The 26,704-nt window shown below is 34.6% G+C and overlaps 1 protein-coding gene across 1 annotated transcript in view; it reads left to right on the forward strand.

Annotated features, from left to right (window-relative positions):
* Positions 1-26,704, forward strand: part of LOC108769900 (uncharacterized) — a 94,592-nt gene that overhangs the window by 41,702 nt on the left and 26,186 nt on the right. The window contains exons 2-3 of the mRNA XM_018521129.1: positions 18,729-18,855; positions 20,869-21,039. Coding sequence (XP_018376631.1) covers positions 18,744-18,855; positions 20,869-21,039 — 283 coding nt within the window. The 5' untranslated portion in view covers positions 18,729-18,743. The remainder of the gene's footprint in view (positions 1-18,728; positions 18,856-20,868; positions 21,040-26,704) is intronic.

The raw sequence follows: 26,704 nt of genomic DNA on the forward strand, positions 1-26,704 counted from the left end.
CCTTTAGATAAAGTATCTCTTTGATGTAACGCGCCTATCATGTGTGGTATTTTACGTGTGGCAATATTGAAAATACAGGATATTCCGGAAATCGTGGCAAACCTAAAAGGAAGTGATATCTCGTATAAAAGTAGGTCGAGAATATAGAATAATATTTTTTCGTATAAAATTCTGTTTTCGAAAAAAATTGAGTTTGAATTCATTACATGCATTTTAATTACATGAAAAGAAATTATTTTGCTGAAGTATTTAAAATTTAGCCAGATACAGATCTAAAAATAATTTTGTTGGATCATCAAAATAATTACTTAGGAATTTCAAGTACGACGAGCAATGTTGCAAAAAATGTAGACAATCTAAAAACCAGTTTGAGTATTCTATGTAATTACTTTGATGGTCCACAAAATTATTTTCAGATCTATATTAGCTAAATTTTCAGATGCTTCAGCAAAATCATTCTTTCCGCATAGCCATAATTTACTTGATTTATTCAAATCATCGGGCTATTTCTCTATCAAACCGAATTTGGTATAGTTACAATAACGCAATAATTTTAATAATATATTTATTTTATTAATTAGAAAATTGTTTAAATGTCTGTAAAAAAATTTATTCTATATTTTTTACTTATTTTATATGAAGAATCACCTCCTCCCTTTCATATCTCTGAATAAAAATATTATTCTCTGTGTATTTTAAACCAGAAAGCTTTTCTCTGGCGCCGAAAAGATTTCTTTTTCATAATAACAAAGTGTCAAGAATTATGATCGAAGGTAATAGACTTGTTACGATCGCGATAAAAATAAAATAATAATGCCAATATATTCATATTCGAAACGTGAACAGGTGCAATCGTGAATCGACAATTCACCTTTCAATGCGGATGCAATTGACTGATCGAATCTTGATGCTAAACAAATCAACTCGGGTCATTGGCATCGAAATTGTAAATCATATTAAACGCGGTTTGAAAGTCGGCCAACAACAGGTAACCTGCGAATTCAATGGCGGCTCTCCTTCCTTATTAAAGGGATCGATCATGAGAGAAGGAATGACGACTACTCTTCCGTTTCTTACGAGGTGCATGTGTGTGCGAAAAATCCGGTGAGAAATCAAGGCGGGATTTAGCCATCATTAATTTTACAGTGAACACAATTATTGAGGAACCGCAACGAGTACACGATTATCAGTTATGATATATTTTAACGTCGAAATCGAGGAATTAAGTTGTATATACGTTATAAAGCACTGTCAAATTGAAGCTTCTATAAAAAATACCGTTGTTTGGTAGCAGTAACGGCGTTACATAGCATTGCATACGCGGGCTGTAAATTTATAATGCTCAAGAACGTAACTGTACCTTCGAAAATTTGTTTCAAATACCGCAATCTACACGGTTAAAATTTTTTTTAACCTTTAAATCAATGAGAGTGACCACAGTACCTCAGGTACAGATTTCTTTAAGTTTTTTTGGACGAGGAAAATAAAAGATATTGCCTACACTGTTAAAAATTTCATGAAATTTAATATACTTTTAAGTTACACAATTGGAACTTAATTCCATGACATTATATTAAATGTAATGTATTAGTAACTAAAAAATATATTTGTGTACGTGTATATGAAATTTAATGTATTTTTCATAAATTTAATTTACACGTTCATTACATTTAATTACTGTAGCTTAATTTTTAGTTAAATCATTCATTACTTTTAATTTCGTTCATAACCACGAACTTTATTTACAGGAAGCTTGTGGTTACATTTCTAATAGTGTAGATGCCCAGAAGTCTTAAAGTTACATTATTTTTACATTCCTTTTCTCATAAAAATATAACTATAATTATATTTCTGTTTATAAACGTAAATTTAATTATAACATAATAATAACTAGTAAAAAGTATAACTAAAATATTACTCTCTAAATTCTTTGGAGTGGAATCTCAGCAAATTCACAAAGATTAGAATTATACACTCAGTGTGCACATTTAACTGTCGTATATAGATTGACGTAAAAATATATATTTAATATCAATATAGAAACAGGTTAAACCGCAAAATCTTTAATACATTTTATTGTGTTGTTAAGTAAAATATGTATATTTTATAATTCAAAATATTTGCATTTCACTTTTACACTCAGATGAAATCAATGTATAACGACTTTAATATATTCTCTATCACTCTAAAGTGATAAATGAGTTAGTCTTGAAAAAGAGTGGCTTAATTTTCAATCTTTAAGATTGATATTTCACTCTTTACGGAGTAAGATTCACTCTAAAACTTTTGGAGAGTAAAATTAAATTTTTTTTTTAGGTGTTCTGAGCAACCAACCTTGCCAACTTGCGCGTATCTTTAAACTACCTACCTACTTGGGCCCTTTTTCAATTTATGGTTACTTAAAGATTAAAGATTACCAAGAAATCCATCAATAAATTTCATTCATGAATTTCTTGGTAACCTTTAATCTTTAGATAACCACATATTGTGAAAACGGGCCTTAAAGATTAATCGTCTTACGAGCGATTACTTACGTCGCGATTGGTTGATCTACTTGTTTTCCTCTCGGATGGAGTATATCAAGTACACGCGTATGCGATTTATCTTTTGATATCACATTGTTCTAACGGTACGAGATGTCAGATCGTTCAGTCGAGCAATAATAATATCTCATGTTCGTTCATCCGTGGATGCGAATCGCGCTGTTCCAAAGGGTGAGAGTAATAGAATATCGCTAGATTGATATTATAGGTTTGAGAATTAATGAGTGAAATTTAAATTATACCTAGAAATCACGGCGACTTATATACTTTTTGACATGAAATGTAATATGTTCGCGTGACGTCACGTGACGGAATAATTTGGAATAATTGTTTTCGTCCATTTCAGAACAATCCCGAACGGCATTTATAAATAGACGTCAAAAAGAAACGGCTTCTGCCGTGTCGCTCGTAATTTCATGCACCGTTATAGCTAATACGATCGGAATCACCTCCACGAGAGGCAATGATAGGCAATTTACTCCGCACGCTTTTCAATGGTATCGAATGTATGAGATCAACGGGAACTATGGATTTCGTACGAAAAAAGAAGAGAAGACTCGTTATTATAATATGTATTAATAAATAATCATATCAATAATGAAATATAATAATTTGCATATATAAATGGAGATAAATGTAACGTGACAATATGCATTTTATTAGACACTTTTCATCTACTCATGCAAGTCGTTAATGGCTGCGTTCAGCAGAAAAAGCAGCTTTGCAACTGTTGTAAAATTCTTTAATATAATTAGTCTTACCTTTAGTTCCTTACTGGATCTAAATGTATAAACCAGTTATATGAAAGAACTTTACAATATTTGCAAAGCTGCTTTTTCTGCTGAACACAGCCAATATTTTTCGGATTAACGTGAAAACTCCAATACAACATCTTGCGAAGTTTAAATACAAAATAAAGTTATTATTACCATATATCTTCAACTTGCAATGTTAAATGAAATCTGCACAGCGATCAACGTCTTAATACGTTAACAAATTGGGAAGCAACGACATACAGCTTGAAAAAAAAGCTGTCTGTGTACAACATGCTATGAATCCGGTGAAAACGAGAAACGACGATACAGTCTTTTTTTCCTCGATCTGTCAGTCGTCCGATTTTAATATCCGCGTCATTGGCTACGATTCTCCGTATAGCATTGAGCTTAATAAGGATTTATAAATAACGGTACAAGGGAGTATACCGTGCACGACGTCTCGCGTAGAAGTATATCTGCCACAGATGGTTGAGGGGCCTTTGTACCGGGATTTTTAGATTCCCCACTCTCGGCAAATCACGTTGCACCTCATCGGCACCTACTTAATCTCTGTCTCGCGTAATCATCCGCATTACACAGTACGTAGTTAAATTCGGATCATCCTGTCTGCTGGACGCTTGTTGATCATTTTATATTTTGCGACGCATCGATGCGGTATTTATTGAGTCACTACGATTTTACACCCGGCGTAACATTACGTTCTCTCAGCTTCATTAACGAGCTCGTCGACAAAAACGCGCAGACTTTCATCTCGTACCACTGACAATGAAACGAATCGTGAAAGGTTATCCGATTAAAGCCTGCTAGAATTTAAAAAAAAAAAAAGATTAATTATAGGTTTAGACCGAGATACTCTATAGTTTCACTCTACATCTGTACTAAATTCTAAATTTTTTTCTTATTTTACGAATTAGTACCGGATTTATAGCGTGTTGTACACAGACAACTTTTTTTTCAAGCTGTATCTCGCTGCTTCCCAATTTGTTAACGTATTAAGACGTTGACTGCTGTGCAGATTTCAGTTAACATTGCAAATTGAAAAAAAATTGAATACATAATATGGTAAATAACTTTATTTTGTATTTAAATACAGGCGATCGCATTTTCTATGCAAATTAACTGGTATTACAGTAGCGGACAACGGTGAGCACCATCGTATTCTTATTGTGAAAAAATCGTTGTGAAATTGGAGTCCCGGCACAGGAATCGTAAAACCCGTCACAGTAAAAGTGCTTAAGTGAAGGGGATAAAGACGAATTTTATAGCACCCCATCTTAGCGCGATACGGCTTACTTGATCTTCGATCGTCCCGAGAGACGTGCGGCCTTTTATCGCCGTTAAAAGCCTCATTCTCTTTTTTTTTCTTTCTCTCTTTCTCTTATAATCGACCGACGTGGCGCGCGAAAAAGAGCGGAGGAAGATGAGGCGAGGGCTGCCGTGACGATGAAACGACATCGATGGTCTGATGGAGCCGCAAAATTATAGGCGTGGATCTCAGTTTGCGGCCCCAGGCGAGTCACGTCTCGAGAGAGTTAGCTTCGTCGCGATTAATCAAAACTTTCCTTGAACGCGATCTTTTCGTAACGTACGCTGAAGACGGGGAGGCTGTCGTTTTGCGTGCTGCTGGCAAGCGGAGATCAAAGATCAAAGTCTCGCTAAATATTCGCCGCTGACGTGTAAAGTAACGTTGAGGTTCCGCGTGCTTTTATTCACGAATATCGATCGATCAGCTATCGTGAGAATCGGCGTGATATACCTCGGGCTACTCAGCGATTTTCAGGCGAGAACATTTTTTTGGGAGGGGGGAGGAGAGGAGATTATCTTATTTTGTGAATTCACTTTGTACGTATTTTATCCCGTTTTATTCTAAAATAGTACATATAAATATATAAAATGAGGCTCGAAAGAATCTATCAGTCAAAAAGTAATAAAAAAAGCTCGTCAGAGCCCACATCAGCTGTTTGGATGCACAGAAAACACTTTATTTTCATGTGAATATAACAAATCGAATCAAATAAACGTTTCAACCGTTAAATTTGAGTCCCTATCAATATAAATATAAATCTAATTACATAATTAATGCAAATTCCAAAATTAAAACGGAGTCAAATACATTGCGTCAAAAAGTAGAATATTAACTTATACAATAATAATATAAAAACTTACATAAAATAAAAACGGAGTCAAGTACATTGCGTCAAAAAGTAGAGTCACATCGCTCATCAAATTGTCAGATTTACTATGTATAGTCAGTCAAAAGAAAGTACATATAAATTGATCATTTTAATTGTATATAACGGACTTAACGATACCGATAACCATGTCTGCGTTTGAGATCTTGCGAATAGTCTTTTTAGAAACAGGTAGCTACGTCGATGTCTGTCTTCTCTCCTTCTCTCTCTCTCTCTCTCACTTTCTTACTCTGATAAAAGTGCTCTATTAGCAATTTTTTACTGTTCACGTCTTGTAATCAAACCTATCGAGTATTATTGACAGATGTCTGGATGAAAATTTAAATCACGTCAAGCAAGACATGTCAAATTTCTCTTATTTCGACACGTCGGCATAGATGCGATAGACGCTTTCGAAACTTTAATTAACAATAAATGAGCTGTTACAGGCAATCTCTTTCTCAGTTTCAATATGCTTTAAATATGAAACATATATCAAGTATTATACGTGATCGTTAAGTGAAATGGCGATTCTATTAGAAAAATAAGCTTAGTAATCGCATTTGATTCTGTAATTATGTGAATTAAATCTGTATAGATGTTATAGCTCTCTCTAAATTCTTTGGAGTGGAATCTCACTCTAAAGAGTGAACATTCTGCCACTCTCGAAAAAGAGTCGCAGAATTTTCAATCTTTAAGAGTGAGATTCCACTCATAGAATTTAGAGAGTAATACACATTTTATTTTATTATTATATATAATAATTATCCTTTTATATATAATAGAATTTCTTATGAGCGGCTTTTCAGGATCATTGCAATCACTGTCGATCTCGACGTGATCGAAACAAGACTGGAAGAATCTTCTTAAAACACGCGAACGACACTTTCAAGATTGATGCAGTAGCCGCAATTTTGCTGTTGCACGCCCACAATTTGGTCAAATATTTATCGTGAACGTCAGACGTCGGGTCGTCGTTTCGACAATATATCGCATTACTCCCTACCATGCGACCGTATTTATTTCGAGGAGACAATATAAATCCCAATATACTGTCAGTCATCAACGGGATCATGACAAGACTTAATTGTCGAAAGCTCCGACCGAATAATTTATGTCACGTAAATTCAGTCGCGATTGCGACGAGATTGTGAGACGATACATGCAACTGTACTCACGTTGACCGCGCACTTATCGCGTACATTATGCAAATCGTAAAGTTCCAACATCCATAATATGCAAATCCTAATTGACGAAGTTCAAGTTAAGTTTCAGGGGCACCGAAATCCAAATTGAAATACACGCAGTTATGTGCCGTTTCTTTGGTATTATCATACGGATGTTTCCGTCTTCGCAATCTCCATTGCTCTCCAGGTTGACATCGTATTCTTTCTGTCTTGTGCGATGACTGCAATCTTGGGAAAGACTTCATAGGTTTATTTTTTATTTCTGCACAAAACTGCATTAACTCATATAGGGTTTTACAATCAGCCTAGTACTAGGTTAGTAGTTCAGGCTGCCATAGTTTAGGTACTGGTACAGTACTGCAGCAAACTACTGGTCCAGTACTGGTAAAGTATTGGATCAGTAGGATGATAACTTGGGCTTAGTAGTGACAGATGGTACTGGTCTACTCATGTTAGTCATTTGTCACTGATGGCCCAATATTGGCTGACAGAACTTAGGCCGTCATTTGTCAACCAGTTATTTATCAGTGATGACCCAGTACTGATTGACAGGACCTTTGCCATTAGTTGACAATCGTTAGTTGGCTATTAAATCTACTCTATATGAACAAGACAGCTAACACGGAATGCTTAAAACGTTTGATAACTTGGTTATCAGATCGACTTTTCTTTCAGGCCGTGAATTCTTTAGGCATTTATTCAAATTTGCGAAAATACTGTGACGATATTTTGACTGATTTTTTTCAAGAAAAGTAAATTATGTCTTGTATAGAATTAGTGCTTTCTTTATTATTATTGTGAAATTATCCTGTCACATTTATACACACACCAATATTTTTAAAAACAATTCTCACTGAAGTGAAAATAAAACGAGTTAAAATTGGGAGTCGGATACTTCGCAGTGAAATGTTTGAAACTTATAGAGATGCCGTCAGCGAAGAGAAAGAAAGTTCGACTGCTCGAAGAATCTGCGGTCACATGACAGAAGTTCGAACGTAGTTTCTGTAACGCATCTGTCGTTTATAGACACGAAATTACCGAGAAATTGATTCTGTCAGAATAAAAAATTAATATCTCTATTAAATCGCCGATGGAATTCAATCATCTTCTGCTATAACGCAAATGTCGTAGGTCTTTAAACCGGGTACAAGTTGTACCGATAAAGTTGCTCGTATCTTTGAAACATGTCTTTATTGATAACTTGTTTGATCAGAAATATCTGCATCATTACGTAATCTCTTTACAAGCAGATTAATTTCAAACTTATCAATTTCATTAAAACTCACGTTATCACTAATTGCATCGTTTTGCTCACTGTCATGATTTATTCAAATAGATTTATTTATGAATGTTTACTTAAAATGTTTTTTTATAATTTAATGATCATCATAAATTTATACACATATTTCTCATTTTCTATAATAACATATAATTCAAAAATTGTCATTTTTGCAAAAAAGAATAGAAAAAAGGACATACTTTTTATTCTTCTATAAAATCTATAGTCGATATTACATCTAAATTACGTTTCAAAATTAATATTACATAATTAATTGTTCAAAGTATTCAAAGATTACAAAGATTACTTAGTTATTCAAAATATGCAAATTTGTTTTCTATAAAACTTTATTTTTTGAGTTGTGTAGTAAATGAACGACATATTTCAATTCAACACGTATTTATCTTTTACTTTTAAATTTGCTTACCCGTCTTAAATTTATAGAAATTACTCGATGCTATCAACAAGTTTCAAACATAGATAAATATCGAACGACGAAAGAATTTACGACCGAATCTTTTTTTCATTTCGTCGCGCTTTCTTAATTAAGGAAAGATCCACGTAACGATATTTAAAAACGAGTACGGCGGCGCAATTTATCGTTATTATCTTTAATGACTACCTATGTTTTATGCATTATTAAACTCTTGTACTGCCATGACTCGCGATTGAAATTGTGCGTAAGCAACTGCGTTCAATGTGACTCATTCGCGCGACGCATCCGTCACGAGCGGACACCTTTCGCAGCCTCTGCTTGAGAAACAGGTTATCGATGAAGAACGATTCGAAGAAACGAGCGAGATACGAGTCCGAGCGGGAGTTTGAAAGAGAAGATGAAAGAGCAACGCGTTGGAGAGAAGAGAGAGGAAAGAGGAGGCGGAAAGCGCATTATGCATAGTAACGATCTATTTAAAAGCGAAGCGACGAAACCGCCGGCAATTAATTAGACACTTTTGGACAATTTAATTACTGACTTTTACGAGCCGTGCGCGAAGAGGCGACGCCTTCCGCGATCGAACCTCGAAAGGAATGCTGCGTAATTGTCCATATCAATCCGGAGGAATTTCGGGTAGAATAAGGAATACGTGCGCCTGGAATAAAAATGCAGTTTCTTTAGTTGCACGAAATAAAAATGCAATTTTCTTTAGTTGCATGGTGAATGTCCCGCTTGGGCGGAGAAGAGAAATTCCGTTGAGAATGAGTTACGATCTATGTAACAGCCTGCGGAACCGAAATCCCGCTAAAGAAGAATCAATTCAATTCGGAAAATTTGTAACGAAGAGAGAGTTTGCTTTTGCGACACACATAATGACGACTTGCTAAAATTTACGTCCGCGATAAGAATCGAATAATCCATATATTTATGAATTATAAACGTATGATCTATAAATAATATTCACAAGACAAATATAGATTGCCGCTTGTAAACGAAGTTATCTTTGCGGTAATTCGATTATATGCTAATTAATTTTTACATCTTATTAAATGTCGAATTTCATCGACGTAAAATTAAAATTATCACGTTTCTTTATCAATATACATATATGCAAATTGTCAAAATTCGCGTATACTTACCAAAGCTGTTGTCCCGATGCCGTCAGGACATAAATTCCATCTATAATCCATTCTGCCGACAAATCGTGAATTTTTGCGTTATTAATAATATTTTAATGCCCACACTATATATATATGCAGATACAGTCGATTTAATTATGCAGATAGAGCAGATCGTCATTGCAATAAACATTGCGATATAATATCGATAATATCAGTTAATAGATATCTTGACAGTAATAGCATTTCAATCAACTACGCGGCTACTTTTTTCGACCCGAGAATCCTTTTTAAAAATAAATCCTTTTTAAATAAGAGTTTCTTTAAAGAAGATTTTTTTCTTGATAGAATTTGATTTTTGGCAGATTGACGTAGTTTATTTTTCATTATTCTTCTTCGTTTCAGAGTGTAAATTACTGTTTCTAATATCTATATAACAAATCACTTTGTTACACTGAAAGAAAAGTTTTTGGTATTTTTGTAATTATAATTATATTGTAAAATATTAGGGTTCGTAGCTCCAATTTTATAGTTATTACTGCTGTAATGTAATAATAATTCATTAGTGATAATAATTATGTATATTTATAATTCTATATACTAAAAAGAATATACAGTTGTCTCCAAAAACGGTTATAAAGTTTACATTCTTTTTACTATATAGAATTATAAATATAATTATTATTACTAATATTGTAACAGTAATAACTATAAAAAAAGTCTCCTAACTGTAATTATTTTACCATACTGAAAGAAAAGATTAGCTGAATATGACATAGCATTTTTAATTGGCTGCAGTAGCCAATTAAAAATACTATGCCGTATTTTACCATCTAAATTACTGCAAGCAGCCAATTTTTTCTTTCAGTGCATGCAATTACAGTTATAAATATCAAAAACGTTCCTTTTATTGTCACCAATGCAGTATTTTTTCTCCGTTTACCTTCGTTGTAAATATCGGAACGATTAAATGGGGAATTAATCGGCTGGCTCTTGTTATGTTTGAGAAAACCGAAAAAAGACCGTACTAAAACGGAGAATGTTTCTGGGCCTGGCGTTCGGTAAAGTACGAGCGGCAGGCGGCGATAATTAGCGGCGTGTCGAACGCCACAGAGGCCACTTTACACGCATATCGGTCTTTACATGGTACCGGTTCAAATTTCGACACAATCGCTTACAAAGGAGATCGAAGGAATCGTACGGAATACTGATGCACCGCCGCTCCTCTCTCGATAAGGCACTATAAAGTCCGATCTACATAAGACGCAGAACACAGGTCGCAGGTTGCAAGTAAAACGTATTTCAGGTCGCAGATCGCAATACGCAGGACTTGAAGTTCACCCAACTTTCTGCGTCCTGCGTTCTGTGTCCTACAATCATATCATAATTAAAATACGTTAGGTTAGTTTCTAGTTTTGCGACCTGCGACCCGTATTCTGTATCTTATGTAGAATGGGCTTAATATGAGTATTCGCATCCGCCATTTTTAGTCTTTTTCTCATTCTCTTGCTCCTTTCCTCAATCCCTTGCTCTCTCTCTCCACTCCGCCGGTAAACTAAAAAGATCGAAGAGAAAACAAAGAGTGGGGAAAGGGACTAAAAATGGCGGATGCGAATACCTATAAATAGTGCTCTACTCTTGGCGATAATAATTACGAGGGCACGCGAAAGCGCCGCTATTAACATCGAGTTCGCGTGTATTTACGCGATAACGGTTATCCGCGTTACAATCGCCTTGATGATCAGGTTTCGACTTGGCCATGAACTTTGTAACGACACATACTGATAATGAGACACTGAACACGACCGATTGAACGCTTACGCATTTGTAACATTTAATGGCGTTGTAACTTAAGTACGATAATTTTATGTATAGTGCACTCTTTTGTTATGTCTTCACGGAAAAAAGATTAGTTGCAGCAGCAAAAATTTACGTGTGGTAGCTAAATTCCAGTCGTAACATATGGATACCTAACGTCGTATCTGCGAGATCTAATTTCCATTAGCTGTGAGGCCTAAATATCATCATTGTAACAGACAAACATTTTATTATTATGTCGATCTATTGATCATTGCAGCAAACGTTTTCCGTGTAGCAGACAATTTGGTAGCTAGTGCAGTTTCAGCAAACTATATTTAGCTGTGGTAGACAATTTTCTTTTACACTGACATATCCGATAACTGTGACAACTAACTTCATGCTGCTAAATAAATTGATCTGTAACAAACATACTTTGCTATGACGTCCTTATATTAGCTACAGCAGCAAATCCTTTGTATATATTAGCAAATTTCATAGCTATAGTAGCTAATGCAATTTCAGCTAATCAGAATTAGCTGTAGCCAGCACCATTTTTTTCCATGTTTAGGCCGAAATTAATTCTCGTTCTTTACGGGATGTCTTAACGTCTCTTACCTCATATAAAATATAAATATCTTACATTGAGAGAAATATGTATCTGCAGAGGTTGTCTTAATTTTTTATTTATTGCCTTAGTAATCATCTTTAATGTAGAAGATAAATGCGATTAATTAGATCTTTTTACACTGTCGTACTTAAATTCTTGAATTAGTTATTTTTTTACGTAACGTATCATCATGTTTTTATCGACTTCATTGACCTTTGCTTCAATGTTTTCATCGTAGATTGTCATTTTAAGTACTAGTTTATGGTCATTTTAGACTACATTTCTGCAGATAATAACCAGTTCGAATTGGCTATGAATTGCTGACTTAAACACATTTTGTTACGCATAATAAACTTTAATGAATCATCGTTTAATGAATCTTCGTTCTTAATACTTTTCTACAGATTCCAAATCGATGACAAACCGACCTCTCCTCGACATTGATGTCGCCGTTTTAGAAATCATTGCTTTCTACCATCACTTCACCTTGTCCGTTGACCGTGACTGTTGGCACTGTTACGAAATAATTCTTGCGCGTGACACGCGTACATTTGTACTTCGCAACATCTAAGTCATTATGATTTGTCATTGAAGATATATACGTGTGCAAATCGGCCGAATTGCACGGCACATCGAGCGAGAAATATCTTCATTTGTAACTTTCGAGCAGTTTGAGTCGTAAAACTAGTTACCTCGATAAGGAAATCAGCTGTGTGCTTTTCACACTTTTTTTATATCTTTATTATTTTATAATCATACCGATAGCCGAACGAATGACCCATCGTTAAATCGACACTCTCTCTCTTTCTGGTTAAAAGCTGATAAGCAGTAAAGTTTTGGCCAGTATAAATAGCCCTGTGAAAAATACAGCACTTTACACCGAAGAAGAAATAAGCCAAATGACGTAATACGTTATAGTATTATAAGTATATTTTGTACTGTTTAATTTATAACCTGTCTTTATTTTTTTATATCAATAGAATTATATTAATAGAAATGTCATAACTTCTCAGATCCTTCAATATGTCGTCAATTTAAAAACAATTTAATTGACTCAAATATAATTCATTATTAACTTCGTACATACATTAATATATAACATATTATTAGTTCACCTTCAAACTAACCACGAAAATGGGTTGATTTACATTTTACACACGTTTTGACAAAATCCAAAATATTATTTAACAAGAGATTACCACTGTTTCTTTGATATCTAACAGTGTATAAGAAAAAGGTAATTGAATCGTTATTATAACGTTGTCGGATATCATTACGCCTTCCATCTGGCTTGGAGTCTTTTACATCAAAACTGTAGTTCTTAGACCCGCTGTATGACGTCGTCATCTCGGCAGATTAGTGCTACCAAACGCGACGTACCGTGTTGTACAGCGACGCACCGGAGCTGGTTGATAAAAAAAAAAAAAGAAAAAAGATAGAAACACGACCGGTCCCGATATCACGTAGCGGGGATACTCGCGCGAACGGGCAAAAGAAATTCAAGATAGCTCGCGTGTGTTCGGTAAAGACACCGTTCGGCGACCGCAGGCATTATATCGCGCACGTTGGATCTACGCCGGACATAATACGAGCTTAGGAACGTTGTTATGTCTCGCACGCTCAACGATATAAATTACACCGTCGGCGCGTGCGATTGGGCCAATAGAGCAAGAAACACCGGCGGGCAGAGAGCTGAACGTTATGCGCAATCGGGCCGATGGCACGCGTAAGATAACACGTGCGCTGCGTTCCGCACGTTGAGGAACGCGGAGCAAAATCGGATGTGCATCTTACGCAGGTGCCGGTGGATTATAGAGGGGTACGGTGGTTGCGTTATATACTTCCTGTTATGTCGACCTACCAGCACGATTGCACCCTCCAATGCCTGGTGATCGGTCACGTCGCTTGAAAGTTATGTATAAACCGGGATCTTTGCCCGATTGCTGAGTGGGCCTCCTCTAACTCACTACATCTTAATCCTTCCAAATTCTCTCTGCTTATCGCAGGATCACCTTCCTTATTATCCCATCTTTCTTCTTTCAACATCTTCCTTAATCATTCGCAAATTCGCTGCTCTTCCTCTATTAAAATGCTTGGAGTGCATTTCAACTCCTCCTGGTGCTTTGATATTCATATTTGTTTCTAAATGCTTACAGATTTGTCTAGAATTCAATCTTGCTATCGGAACGCTCATTAAATAATTTTTTTTTTTTAGAATAATATTATTTATAATTACACTGAAAGAAAAGATTGACTGTTGCAGCAAATTAGATTGTAAAATATGGTATATTTTTAATTGGCTGCAACAGCTAATTTTTAGTTGCAGCAGTCAAAGTTTGCTGGTTTCGCACAACTAAAGTTAGCCTATCCACAATATCAGTATAGAATTTCGATAGGCTAACGCAAACAAAACTTGACTGCTGCAACTAAAAATGCTATGCCATATTTAACTAATCTTTTCTTTCAGTGTATAATTCGAAATTTAGACCAACGAGAATAAATCAATTCAGAGAATTAATCCTGTTTTGAATCAAAGTGGATTTTAGTGTTTAAATATTTCGGTGTGATTTTCTATATAACTCTGCAAACCACGCATTGAAATCTTTTTTAATTTTGAAACGCAATCATACGAACAAAATTAAAATAGTAATATTATATGTTGATATATGTAATTATTGATAAACAATTTAATAACATTGATGCTAATAAGCGCGTCTTAGAAAGATATTTAAATTATGTGACGATAAAGTAAATATCTTGGAAACTGTAAATAATTTATTGCGACAAATATTATCGCGATATTCAGTGACCGAATTGAGGGGACATGCGCATGGAATTCGAAAAATTCGGTTTTTAAATTCTGACTAAGGTAATAAATTATTTTGCAATAAATTATTTATAATTTGAAAATTCTTATTAGAGCATAAAATTATTAAGATATCCTTCTAAGATTCCTATTAGCATCAATATTATTGCTTATCAATTTAATATATGATATTACTAGCCTGTTCATTTGTGTTTTAAGATTGAACAAGATTTCAGTCACGGCTTGAACACAAAATAGAGTACGTAATAAATTCACACTGCGAGATATTTAAGTACTATGATAATCGCTTTGACTAAAAATAGGATTATTTCTCCTAATTAATATTATCTATCATTTCTTATAAAATTAGAACGTAAATGACTATAATCAAGTTAATAACTAATGTAAAACGATAATTATAATATATTTAATAAACGTAATAATTTGATAATAAAATTATGAAATGAAGTAATAATTTGATGGTAATAAGCATAATTAAAACGATGGTCGAGTTAACACTTCTTATTTTGTTAGATTCAGCATAAAAATTTCGACGTATACGGTATCGTCAATAAATTCAGCAGTCAACAAAATAAAGACATTAGCATCTCATTATAAAATAATGATAGCAGAATTCGTGTTTACATTAGCCGATTTCCAAAGTGATATCCCTATTGACGTATCGTGTATAATTAAAAAGCGCATTGACATTTATGATCATTCGTAAAAGAAATTTATAATCGTCTAGTTCGTTGGTCGACAGTCGGCTTTATCTGCAGCGAAATTAGTCGAATTCTCCTTTTCAAGTATTTTTCTAACCCTTCCGTTCAACGATCCTAAGAAAATCATGAGAGAAGAAAAAGAAAGAAAAAGAGAGAAGAACTTGTTGTTCGCGTCACTACGAACCAAGATTTTAAGAAACGTTAATATCAACACTTTTATTTTAGTTGAATTTCGAGACGAGATATGCTACTTTTATAGAGGCACTTGATCACCTCGTGAATTCATTCATTTTAATAGACGTTTTCTTAATTTAAGGCACTTTAACACGTTTCCTTAAGGTATTTTATTGGCTCATCTCATTTTATGATCCGCCCAACTGATCCTTAGATGTATAGTGGCTTGTTTATCCGTTTGACGAAAAGAAAGGACTTTTCTGGCGTATAGTGACACTTTCTCTCGACTTATCTTCAGCAACTTTTTCGATGGCTGAAAGGCTCTCGAGCGCATGTCGAAGTAATTACAAGACGAGCGCATAGGGGGGAGGAAGTTTAATCAAAATGCAGTCTCCTGTTGCGAGATGCAACATAAGAGATGCGTCTCAAAGTGATATCGCCGTAAATAATTATTAACACGATTTCGCGAGGAATTTGCACTGTAATTACCACGCGCTTGTCAGCATTTATGTGGCCTACGCGTGAAAATTGCGCGCTAAGATTCAATAATCAGACCCCGAATGCAACTCGTCAACCGATTAATATAATCGCGATAGCGCAATTTCCAACACCTGCCGTAGAGATCGCTTTAGCGAGAAGGTTATTACGAAAGGATGATTACACGTACGAGAGTAACTAGTCATTTGCATCGCTTATTTTTCATAGAGATATACGATCGATGTGTACAATTACGAAGCAAAAAATTCAGTCTCCCTATCCGTTTGCGGGTTTATTGAATTCTGATAAACTACGACGTTGCGTAAAATCCGATAAAGTAATAAAACTTTATGGGGTAAGGGGTTATGTACATAACCATATCTACGTTCTCACACCTGTTTAGCATGATTTGAGTAGAAGATTTACGCCTAAGGGCACGGACTTTGGCTCGTGACAAACGGTGAAATTAAGCGGATGCCAAATATCTCATTAATTTCCAGCAAGAGCTCGGACGAGAACGTCAATAAATACGTCAATATCTTTTGATTAATCGCGCCATCTCGCCACTTCCATTTTTCGGTCAGATAAAGATATGCTCATCCGTCTTTCTCTCGCCATGATCCCTGCGGCAGGACTTCCGAAATTACGGTTGCACCTGTCGTTGAAGGCTGATGAAAATGTTCGAAGAGCCAAGTGTGATCATCGAATGGAGATTTATTACTTGAGAAGCGAGATTACAATCAATCCCAATTCATCTATTCAATTGTGATTCATTTCGACAATTAGTACAATTTGACAGAAATTTAAAAAAATCTTGATAGTCATCGTGTTTGAGTGTCCTGATGAATCGGTATAAAATTCCGATTAATGACACGATAAAACGGCTATGAGAAGAAGGGGAAAACGATTTATGTAAATTTCTCGTAAATCATGCCGATACTAGTATCAATTATGAAACGTAAAAATTATGAGGAAAATGTCAAAGGTTCTCGATCGGGTCGGTGGATGAAAATCCGGGGTTAGGGTTAATTGTGATTTTATTTAACATGATCATATTCACCAACCGGTCGTATACTAGTAAATTTAAGATGATTACTTTAATGACTGAATTAGCATCCGTATCCTTTCAATCTTCAGCGCGCACTTGTACGTTTCGTGCTTGCACGTAACTCAAGAGACGTGAGAGAAATTTCCTTCAAAGCAAATATACAGGAAGTCTGATATGGTCATGACATAAGAATACTAGATGTCAAGTCTACTTGCATCATGACCAAGTGTGATATTCCTGTGGATGCGCAGTCGAATGACCAATTAAAAATTTGCCTCAAATTTTGTAAGGCCGACCTAAGCCGTTAGTCACGGAAAGATCGATTTTGCTAAAGTTTAAGAATTTAGGTAGATACAGATCTGAAATTAATTTTATATTGGACTATCGAAGTAATTATATACACAGAAAAAACGTTTTTTCTGAAGTATCTAAAAATTTAGCTAGATTCACATTTGAAAATAATTTTATTGGATTGTCAAAATAATTATGCAAAACGCTTAACATTGGTAACAATTAACAATATTGCAAAAAGTTTTAACAGTTTAGTAATCAACTTGAGCATCTCACATAATTATTTTGATAGTCCAATAAAATTTATTTTTAGATTTGTACACTGAGACAGAAGAATGTCGAAGTATTGCAAAGCAAATGTTACTTACGAAATTTGATTGATGACGTAATATATATTTCTGTGAAACATATTTTATTTCTGTGAAATATATTTTATTTCTGTGAAATATATCTCATTAATTGCAAAAAAATAAAATAAATAGCTTTTTTGCTAGAAATAAAATTTTATTTCGCCCGTATTTAAATAAATATTTATTTCAGTGATATATATTTCTCACAAATATATTTTTAGGCATCTTTTTCTTAGTATATCTAACTAAATTTTTTTGCTTTATTATAAGCTGCTTTAGCAAAATCATTCTTTCCGTGTAGGAAACTCGAGTATAACGAGCAATGCTACAAAAAATTTTGACATTCCGACAATTTGAACGTCTCACATAATTATTTTGATAATCCAATAAAATTTATTTTTAGATCTGTATCTAGCTAAATTTTTTGATGCTTTAACAAAATCGTTCCTTCCATGTATTAATAAAAAATTAGTCCCACAAATTATATTCAACCACTATTATGCATAATGTTACACTTAATGTTCTTTCATGAATGTGTTTACTATGTATGTGAAGAGAATTAATTTATTATTGTAACAAAACTATAACTTTTTAGTATTACGTTAATTCTAAGAGCATCTAAATTTATATTTAATAATATACTAATAATATAGTTTCTATACTAATAATACGCGCGATTTCTGATGTACAGACTAATATTTCTTTGATAAGTGCATACGGATGCAGTGTTTAACGTAGACCGAGTGCCGAGCAAGATGCTATGAATGGCTGCCGGAAGTCCCTTGTGTAATGTCGCGGAAAATTAAGTAGCCATTTATTCACAGGATTTTCAATGACTTATCGGCCATGTCAAACGAATGCGCTTGTTTGGCGCGGTTAACGAAAGGCATAAAACCACCGTCCCTTCTGTTATTTATGACCTACATCTATTTATGTGTTGCAGAATGCTGTGGGGAAGATGCGTTCTCTAGCCCTCGTTCTCACGAGCTTCAACCTCCTGCAAGTCGTCGTTCGCTGTCAAGAATTATCGGTCATCCGGCACTCCGATGGAGATATTTTTACCATCGAAGGTAAATATTTTGTGATCGTTACTGTTATATTAACATTATTAAGCTTTTTTTTATTGCATTAATCTGTGAAGAAAGACAATTCAGGACGACGGTCGAAAGTGTCGTGTTGAAAATACTGTATTGCAAATTTCTTCCAACTAGAATTTTCACTCGTGTGTCGTTTTTCATTCGAGACCTTAATATCTATTTGCGATTTCTCGCAATGCCATTGTGGTAATGCTGACATTATGACGTGTTACATTTTGGCGGTCTGATTCGAGAAGCGTGCCTCGTAAGGCGCAATTCGTGCCGGTGATACGGCGCAAATCCTGCATGCTGATTTTCCGGTACACGGAAGCGAAGTAATTCGCGATTCGAGAGTGCCGAACGTATTCCAGGACGATTTTGTGCGAAATCGTGACACAACCGCTGCGTGAAATAAAAAGACGTTCGTAACGGATTAACCGTGAAATTACGATGTAACGGTTTGACAGCTGTCCGACCTGTCCTTGCTCGGCTGGATTATATGGCACGTCCTGACTGTCCCAGGGATCGGAACACGCGAATTTCAACCGATGGATCGTACTTTGTAGCTTGGAGAGCCTCGCGTTACTGATCTTGCGAAACACGTTCGGTACACGAACAAATTATTGATTTTTCAGATTGGTTAATCGACCGTTAAACACGATGGTGTATTTTAATATGTGACATGAATACGACATCAATTAAAAACAGAAAAACAAAAATTATAGTTGGACAAGTTAAAATACAGTTATAAAAATCAGTTATGAAAAACAGTTATAACGTTCAATCAATAAATTGATATATAATATGTCGATATCAGATATTAAAATATGTGATATAAATTGATATGTATTTAAATGATCTCATAAACGGATAGATTTGGAGAAAATTATTTCAACCGAAATCTTGGATTTGATTTTAAATTAACAAACGCGATTTAATGTATTCTACATGGAAAAAATTATTTTGCTGAAGTATCTAAAAAGTTAACTAGATATAGATCAGAAAATAATTTTGTTGGATTATCAAAATCATTATGTCAGACTCACTAAAGCTGATTATCAGAATATCAAAATATTTTTGCAGCATTACTTTTCATGTCTGAATTTCCTACATAATTATTTCAATAGTTCAATAAAATTATTTTTCAGACTTGTATCTACATAAATTTTTATATACTTCAGTAAATATTCTTTTTGTACAATTTTGTGCTGAAATATCTAAAAAGTTAACTAACAATAAATACAGTTCTGAAAATAATTTTGTTGGATCATCAAAATAATTACGTAAGATGTTGAAACTAGTCACTAGAATATTAAAATTTATTATATATTATGCTTGACTTTACATAATTATTTTGATGATCCGAGAAAATTATTTTTCAGATCTGTATCTACTTAAATTTTTATATAAGTTATTACAAGAACGAAGAACTCTTAATTTAAAAAACAATAACGAGAAAATAAAGGGCACATAAGGGTCAAATATAAAGAAGTAGACTAGATTCTCGACATGCGAAATTTTATTTTATGGTCAGCTAAGTTGTTTTGATCAGGGTGACGATTTTACTCAAATTTTTTTTTATTATTCTCTAAATTTATTTCCAACTTGACTTGTTACCAAAACGCCGGAAAATCTCAAACAACCGGTCGTCCAGCCGTTTGCGAGTGATATCCGTTTCTCAGCAAAGCATCTCACTGGTCATCATCGCTATGTGTATAATTTTGTCTATCTATTCAACTGCTCTTATCCAATGTAACATCTCCTGTATGCATATCTAAAGAAGGCTCAATCGTGAGACTAAAACATGTTATATTTTTAATCAATTATAGAATATTATACTATACTTTCTTTTGATTTTTCATGTTTTAAAATACTTCTTTATATTTGACTCTTATGTGTCCTTTATTCTCTCGTTATTGTTTTAAAAATTTTTATAACTACTCAATTTTTATAAATATTTCAGCAAATCCTTCTAATAAAATGTATTAAACTGAAAATTTGTTACAGGTTCTTGCACGGAGGCCTGCACAGTGCTTAGCAGCGGCACCGCCAGTCCTTTTTCCCGGGGTTCCTCGAGTTCAAGTCTGCTTGTGCCAAACAGCTCCTGCACGTGCCAGTGCAACTTCGACTTGCCTATCTTTCGAGAGGATCTTCACATATGCGTCAATGACATTCACGGTAACGTTCCCGCAAAATTTCTTCGTTATGAATTATGAAGTCATCTACCGCGATGCGGTGACGTTGCGGCAAGTCACTGCGTGAACGTTTACTTGCTTGACATTAATGATTTCCGACTGCGCCTTCCGTTACATCCTCTTGCCAGCTGGTCCAAATCAAGCAGTAAAAGCGTCCACACAGCGGACGCGGATTTATATGGCTCATTCTCCTGTATTTAGCTCGTCGCTGTGAATCACAGCGGTATTCATCGCCGCGATCAATCTTAAATGTGCTATTCGACGCCGTTCGTGTAATTGCACATGGCTTACGGATTGTCCCTCTCACGAATTATTGTTCTTCCTGTTTCACCGTTACGAGAACATAGATAACAGAAGCGTCCAATATTATATTTGTGAACTTTGTGCCTCATACGAAACAATAATAATGTCGATTAACTTACAATCAGGGTGTAAAAGAACATGAAACCGTGTAATGAAGTCCTTTGTTTATTCCTTTTTATACATATAATGAAGTATTATCATAAAAATACGGTCAGGATTGCGCGACGGCAGTGGTTCAATCTCTTCTCACTGTCGAATATATATAATTATCGTGAGCCATAAAAAACCAGGGGATGTATGATTACGGTCTCGTCGCTGATTGTGCTCCCTTTCCCCGCGATATTAATAATAATACGGCGATATATTATTTATTACACCGTCATTAATTTTCACGCAGCCAGACCAGTAATCGAAATATCGTTCGCGTTAGGTGGTCGTCGTATGGTATCGTCGTACCAGGTGTAGCCTCCCCGGAAGTGTGACTCTCCCTCCATGTTTATCGACACCGACATACCTCTCAAGTACCGTTTTTAAGCTACCGGTCGCGATTGGTCGCCGTTGGCAGAGGTGAGGCCACGCAAAAATGGCGTGTCCTGTTCGACCAATGTAATTTCGGGGGATTTAATGTCTACGTACATGCGTGGCATCACGCGATTAAACTGCCGTTTCAGACGGAATTTGAATAATTTACCTTCCTCTGTATTTTTCTCCTCTCCTTCCCCCGCCATCTTACGGTTCATCTCCTACTCTTCTCACACGTCGGCGATCGATTTTTCCCCATTTATAAGTCCCGAACAATTTTTGGAAGAATTGACGTAAGTGAATAAATTTATGAAAGCGTCCACTTTTTACACCATTTAATGATCGAAGGAATATAATTATACGATGAAAGGGTGAAGTGAGGGCGCGGACACACCGCCAGCGGAGTACCATCGCGTGCGCTGCCGGGGTTGTTGATGAATTGCCGCGATGTTAGGCAATTATAATTTACAGAAAAACTTTTCGACAACCCGAAATTGACTTCTTTTTGCGGGTAAATACGCGGTAATTTATTTTGATTTAATGATATTGGCAACGCGGCGAAAAATTCAATGTTTTGCTGAATATGAATGAGGAATGCTTCTGGAAATTTTATTCATTAGTTGAAGACCTACCACAGTCAAATGTACCTCTCGTATCTGAAAAAAAATGCAACTGACATGGTCGGTCACGAACGCGGCATTTATCGTGTACAGAACTCTGACTCTCTACAGAACAGTAGGGAAGATTGTGGTACCTCTAAGGTTCTTAAAAAAAGTTTTTAATTTTATAATAATTTAGTTATATACAAAACTTAAGAATTGTACTGTAAAATAATATGTCTCGTTTACTTTAAATATAAATAACAATATATGTCAAAAGACTAAAATTTTTAATGAAATATTTATTCCCTGTTTGTTCCAGAAAATATTTCTTGTTAGATTGTTCTTATTTTTTATCTTAGAGTACAATTTACATAATTTTAATAATAATAATGAATTATTTATCAAATCACTACTTATTTATCAAATCACTACTTATTTGTAAAATATATGAAAAAAAACATGTTCTATTTTGGAACACACTGATTATCTTTTTATCGCGCTGAAAGATGTTTTGTATGATATGTGACTTACAAAAACTTTTTTTTAATTTAAAAAAATGTAAATTACGCATAAACTTCCTTGAAGAAAATATCATTGGAAACTAAAGGAGATTTTTTTACGTTGCCTGCTCAAATATATTACTTTTTAACTATAATAATACAATTGAGATGTCAACATACAAAATCTTTTGAGGTTTCCATGGTTACTTTCTACATAAAAGCTATGTGTTTTGCGGGTTATCTTCGTGTCTATATCCATTCTTGAAATACCAACGTTTTGTATCACAGTCTTCCTTAATAGAATTGTATATAATTGTATGGAATTACAATAATCACAATACTTTAATAGAATAACAGTTTATTACGATAGAATATTTAGCAATATAAACGCATGAAATGACTAGTTTATTAATATATTCCAAACGCGCTTATCTCTTCCTTGAATTGCTTGTTATAGATTCAGTGCAGTAGATAATCATTTATATCTTTCCTTGTGCGTGAACCAGACAGAATGAACTAGATAAACCGGACGAGATAAAAATCGTTATTGAAAGGTCGAGTAACGTGTTACCTGCGACCGTAAGACTATGTTACCTATCATGGCGTGAATAAATGACGTGCCCTTGCCCATTTCCATAAGTCACCCTCGGTACACTCGACGTGCATACTCTTAGAATACTCGTTGAACAACAGATTCTTATCTGAACGGTAACGAGATGCTAACCCGTTGGGTATAAATCTCAGAGAGAGAGAGAGAGAGAGAGAGAGAGAGAGAATGTAAAGAATATAAATACCGCTTATTGGGCATATAAATGATATACCACTCCAATTTGGAAAGAACGATTTTATAGAAGTATCTACACTCAAAAAATTTTTCTAAATCTTGATACATATTATAGTAAATATTTACTTACAATAAATAAATATATTTAATAAAAAATAATAGTTAAATCAAATTTTTTAATAATTTTTGTATCAAGTAAGTATTAGGTGTTAAACTTAATTCCTGCCGTTTTTCGTCTCCAAAATTGATTTGTTTCGAAGGGAAATACCTTAATCAAAGTATTATTAATAAAGTATTATTAATTAGTAACAAAGTAGAAAATGGAGGAAATTATTTTGATTAAGGTATTCATCTTCCCTTCGAAACAAATCAATTTTGGAAACGAAAAACGGCAGGAATTAAGTTTAACACCTAATATATGTTTACATTTAATAAATATTGACTTAGAAATATTCAATTTAACATGTATTAAAATTTAATATTTTTTTCAGTGTAAAAATTCAGCTAGATACAAATTAGAAAATAATTTTGTTGAACTGTCAATAATTAATATATAGGACTCTTAATGAAATCTTTTGCTCATTATACATTCCCTACATCACTTAATTCTTTCGATGGTCCAGCAAAATTATTTTCAAATTTGTATCTATTTAAAGTATTAAAATATTTCAGCAGAATTGTTCTTCCCATGTGGAACGTTCCGTGCATGCGACAACGCGCGCTGTCATGAAGTCTGTTTGGTCTAGGAAGACAGAAACGTTTTATTTGATTATATTATTTGACACTACGTCTTTCTTATTACGCAGGCAAGGAATCATAATGCGAGGCACGCAAATCTCAAACCGCGTTCTCGAAGCAGCGCGAGCCTACCTCATCTGGCAGTCGAGCGGATTTCTCGGCTCACGAGCATACCGCTTTCAATCGAACCGCGTCATCGGAAATGATTGCTCCAGCTGTTCGAGTGAACCGTCTGTCCGCCGCGTTTCTAAATCGTCTGCTATGCACGCGGTACGGCATTAAGCAGCGGCTGCACTTGATGCATGTGCTGGCGACTTGTTTTTATCGCGGGTCGCTTTCCTGCCCGAGCAATCCGTCTTACTTGCCTCTTGACAACGATTGGGAGAGTCTGAGCCTCGAGATTGAATAGCCTAGAAAAAGATAAGCCCGTAGATTTGTAAGCTTTACGTTATAAATGCGAAATTGTATCTAAAATAGATCTCATCTCGCGCTTTATACGCGGGGAATGTTTCATTTGCGACTAAAGGCGATCCGGGCTTAAATGTTGTAAACGTTTAATACGTCGTATCTACAAAAATAATAGAGCCGCAAATAATATACTAATTGGCTAAAGCCAAAATGACACTTTTATTCCTTATAATCTTTTAAACGTAGGCTATATAATTCTAAGGATATTAATCAGGATTATGGAATCTTGGCTTTCAAAGGCGGCATTGAAGATGGTCTTAAGATTATTTATTCAAACAGTAGCAGATATATACTTTCAGTAAACCTTCCTTCAACCGAATGGAGAGCGTGCGTCACCGATTCTGATTTATGACTTCTGTGTTTCTCAAATTATTTTATATTTCTCTCTCTTTCTTTTTTTCATTCTTTCTTTCATCCTTTAACTAATACAATTATTTTACTTCCGATATCACCTCGCGTCTTACATTTCCAATTGTGGCAAAGGACTGACTTAAAGTGGACCGCGACAAATTCATTGCGCTACGATATTCATTGTAATAATCATTTATTATCCTTGGTCCATCGCTCTGATATACTCGGTATATTTAATCGCTTTGGACACGTACAGACGTCTCAGATTATAAATAATGAATCTCTCATTACGATTATTTATCACCGACAATCCATTATCATTCATTATTGCCACATCCATGGCTCTCTCGGACGCACTAAAACACCTCAAATTACGTGCCGTCGCGTCGTGAGCTCGCATACTTGCTTTTTAACCACTTAACGCATCAATTTTTTTCTCTGCGCCCTGTTATACTCCTTTACGAGACGTAACTTACGTCGCACATCATAAAGGCCGTAAAATATGTATAACGGCGGCGGCGGCGGCGGCGGCGGCGGCGGAAAAAGAGGGAACGGGCGTATCGAAATTAATGCTACCAAATTCGCGCCAGTGGTAATTAGTTTCGCCCCGAAAAGGCGAGCAACCAGTCGATTCGTCTTTCACTTATTGGCCATGAATCGTTCCTCATCGATTACGGCAAGCACCATGGCAAGTACGATCGAATTTAGCGTGTCTGGAGCAAAGGAGTTAGCAATATTACGCGAGAGTACTGCCGACGTGATGGTATCTTTTGCTATTAAATTCATGATGTCAAATTAAATCCATTGAGTTATTTTTAATTATTTCTAGAGATTTTTTTTGTTACTGCTCCTACTCAATATATTGTTAATTTAATTGAAACGATGGAGTAATGATCTACCTCAAGAAATATATTAACTTTGACTCACAATCAAATTTTTAGTTCATTATTTATCTACTATATTATATACGTTAATATGAAAGTTATTTATCTAATTACAGAATTAGATTGATTTATATTTTGACATATATTGAAATCCCAGACAGCACACAATATTTATAAGATATTTACCAAATATTTATAAATATTTATAAGGCTTATTTTAAATATCTTGTAAATATTTTTGTGATCTTAGATTGCGTAGATCATAAACATTTATTATAAATATTATGAAATATTTAATGTAAATATCTTGTAGTAAATGCTATGGAAATACTTAATAAAAAAGACATTATAATTCAAATAAAAAATATTTATCAGAAATATTTATTTATATTTATCATAAATATTACATTAAATATTTAGTCTATTTTTTAATAGTATTTTGAATAAAGCTTTATATAAAATACGTATAAAATATTTATATAACATTTCAAAAAAT

The sequence above is a fragment of the Trachymyrmex cornetzi genome, unplaced genomic scaffold, assembly GCF_001594075.2.
Source record: "Trachymyrmex cornetzi isolate Tcor2-1 unplaced genomic scaffold, Tcor1.1 scaffold964, whole genome shotgun sequence".
Lineage (NCBI taxonomy): Eukaryota > Metazoa > Arthropoda > Insecta > Hymenoptera > Formicidae > Trachymyrmex > Trachymyrmex cornetzi.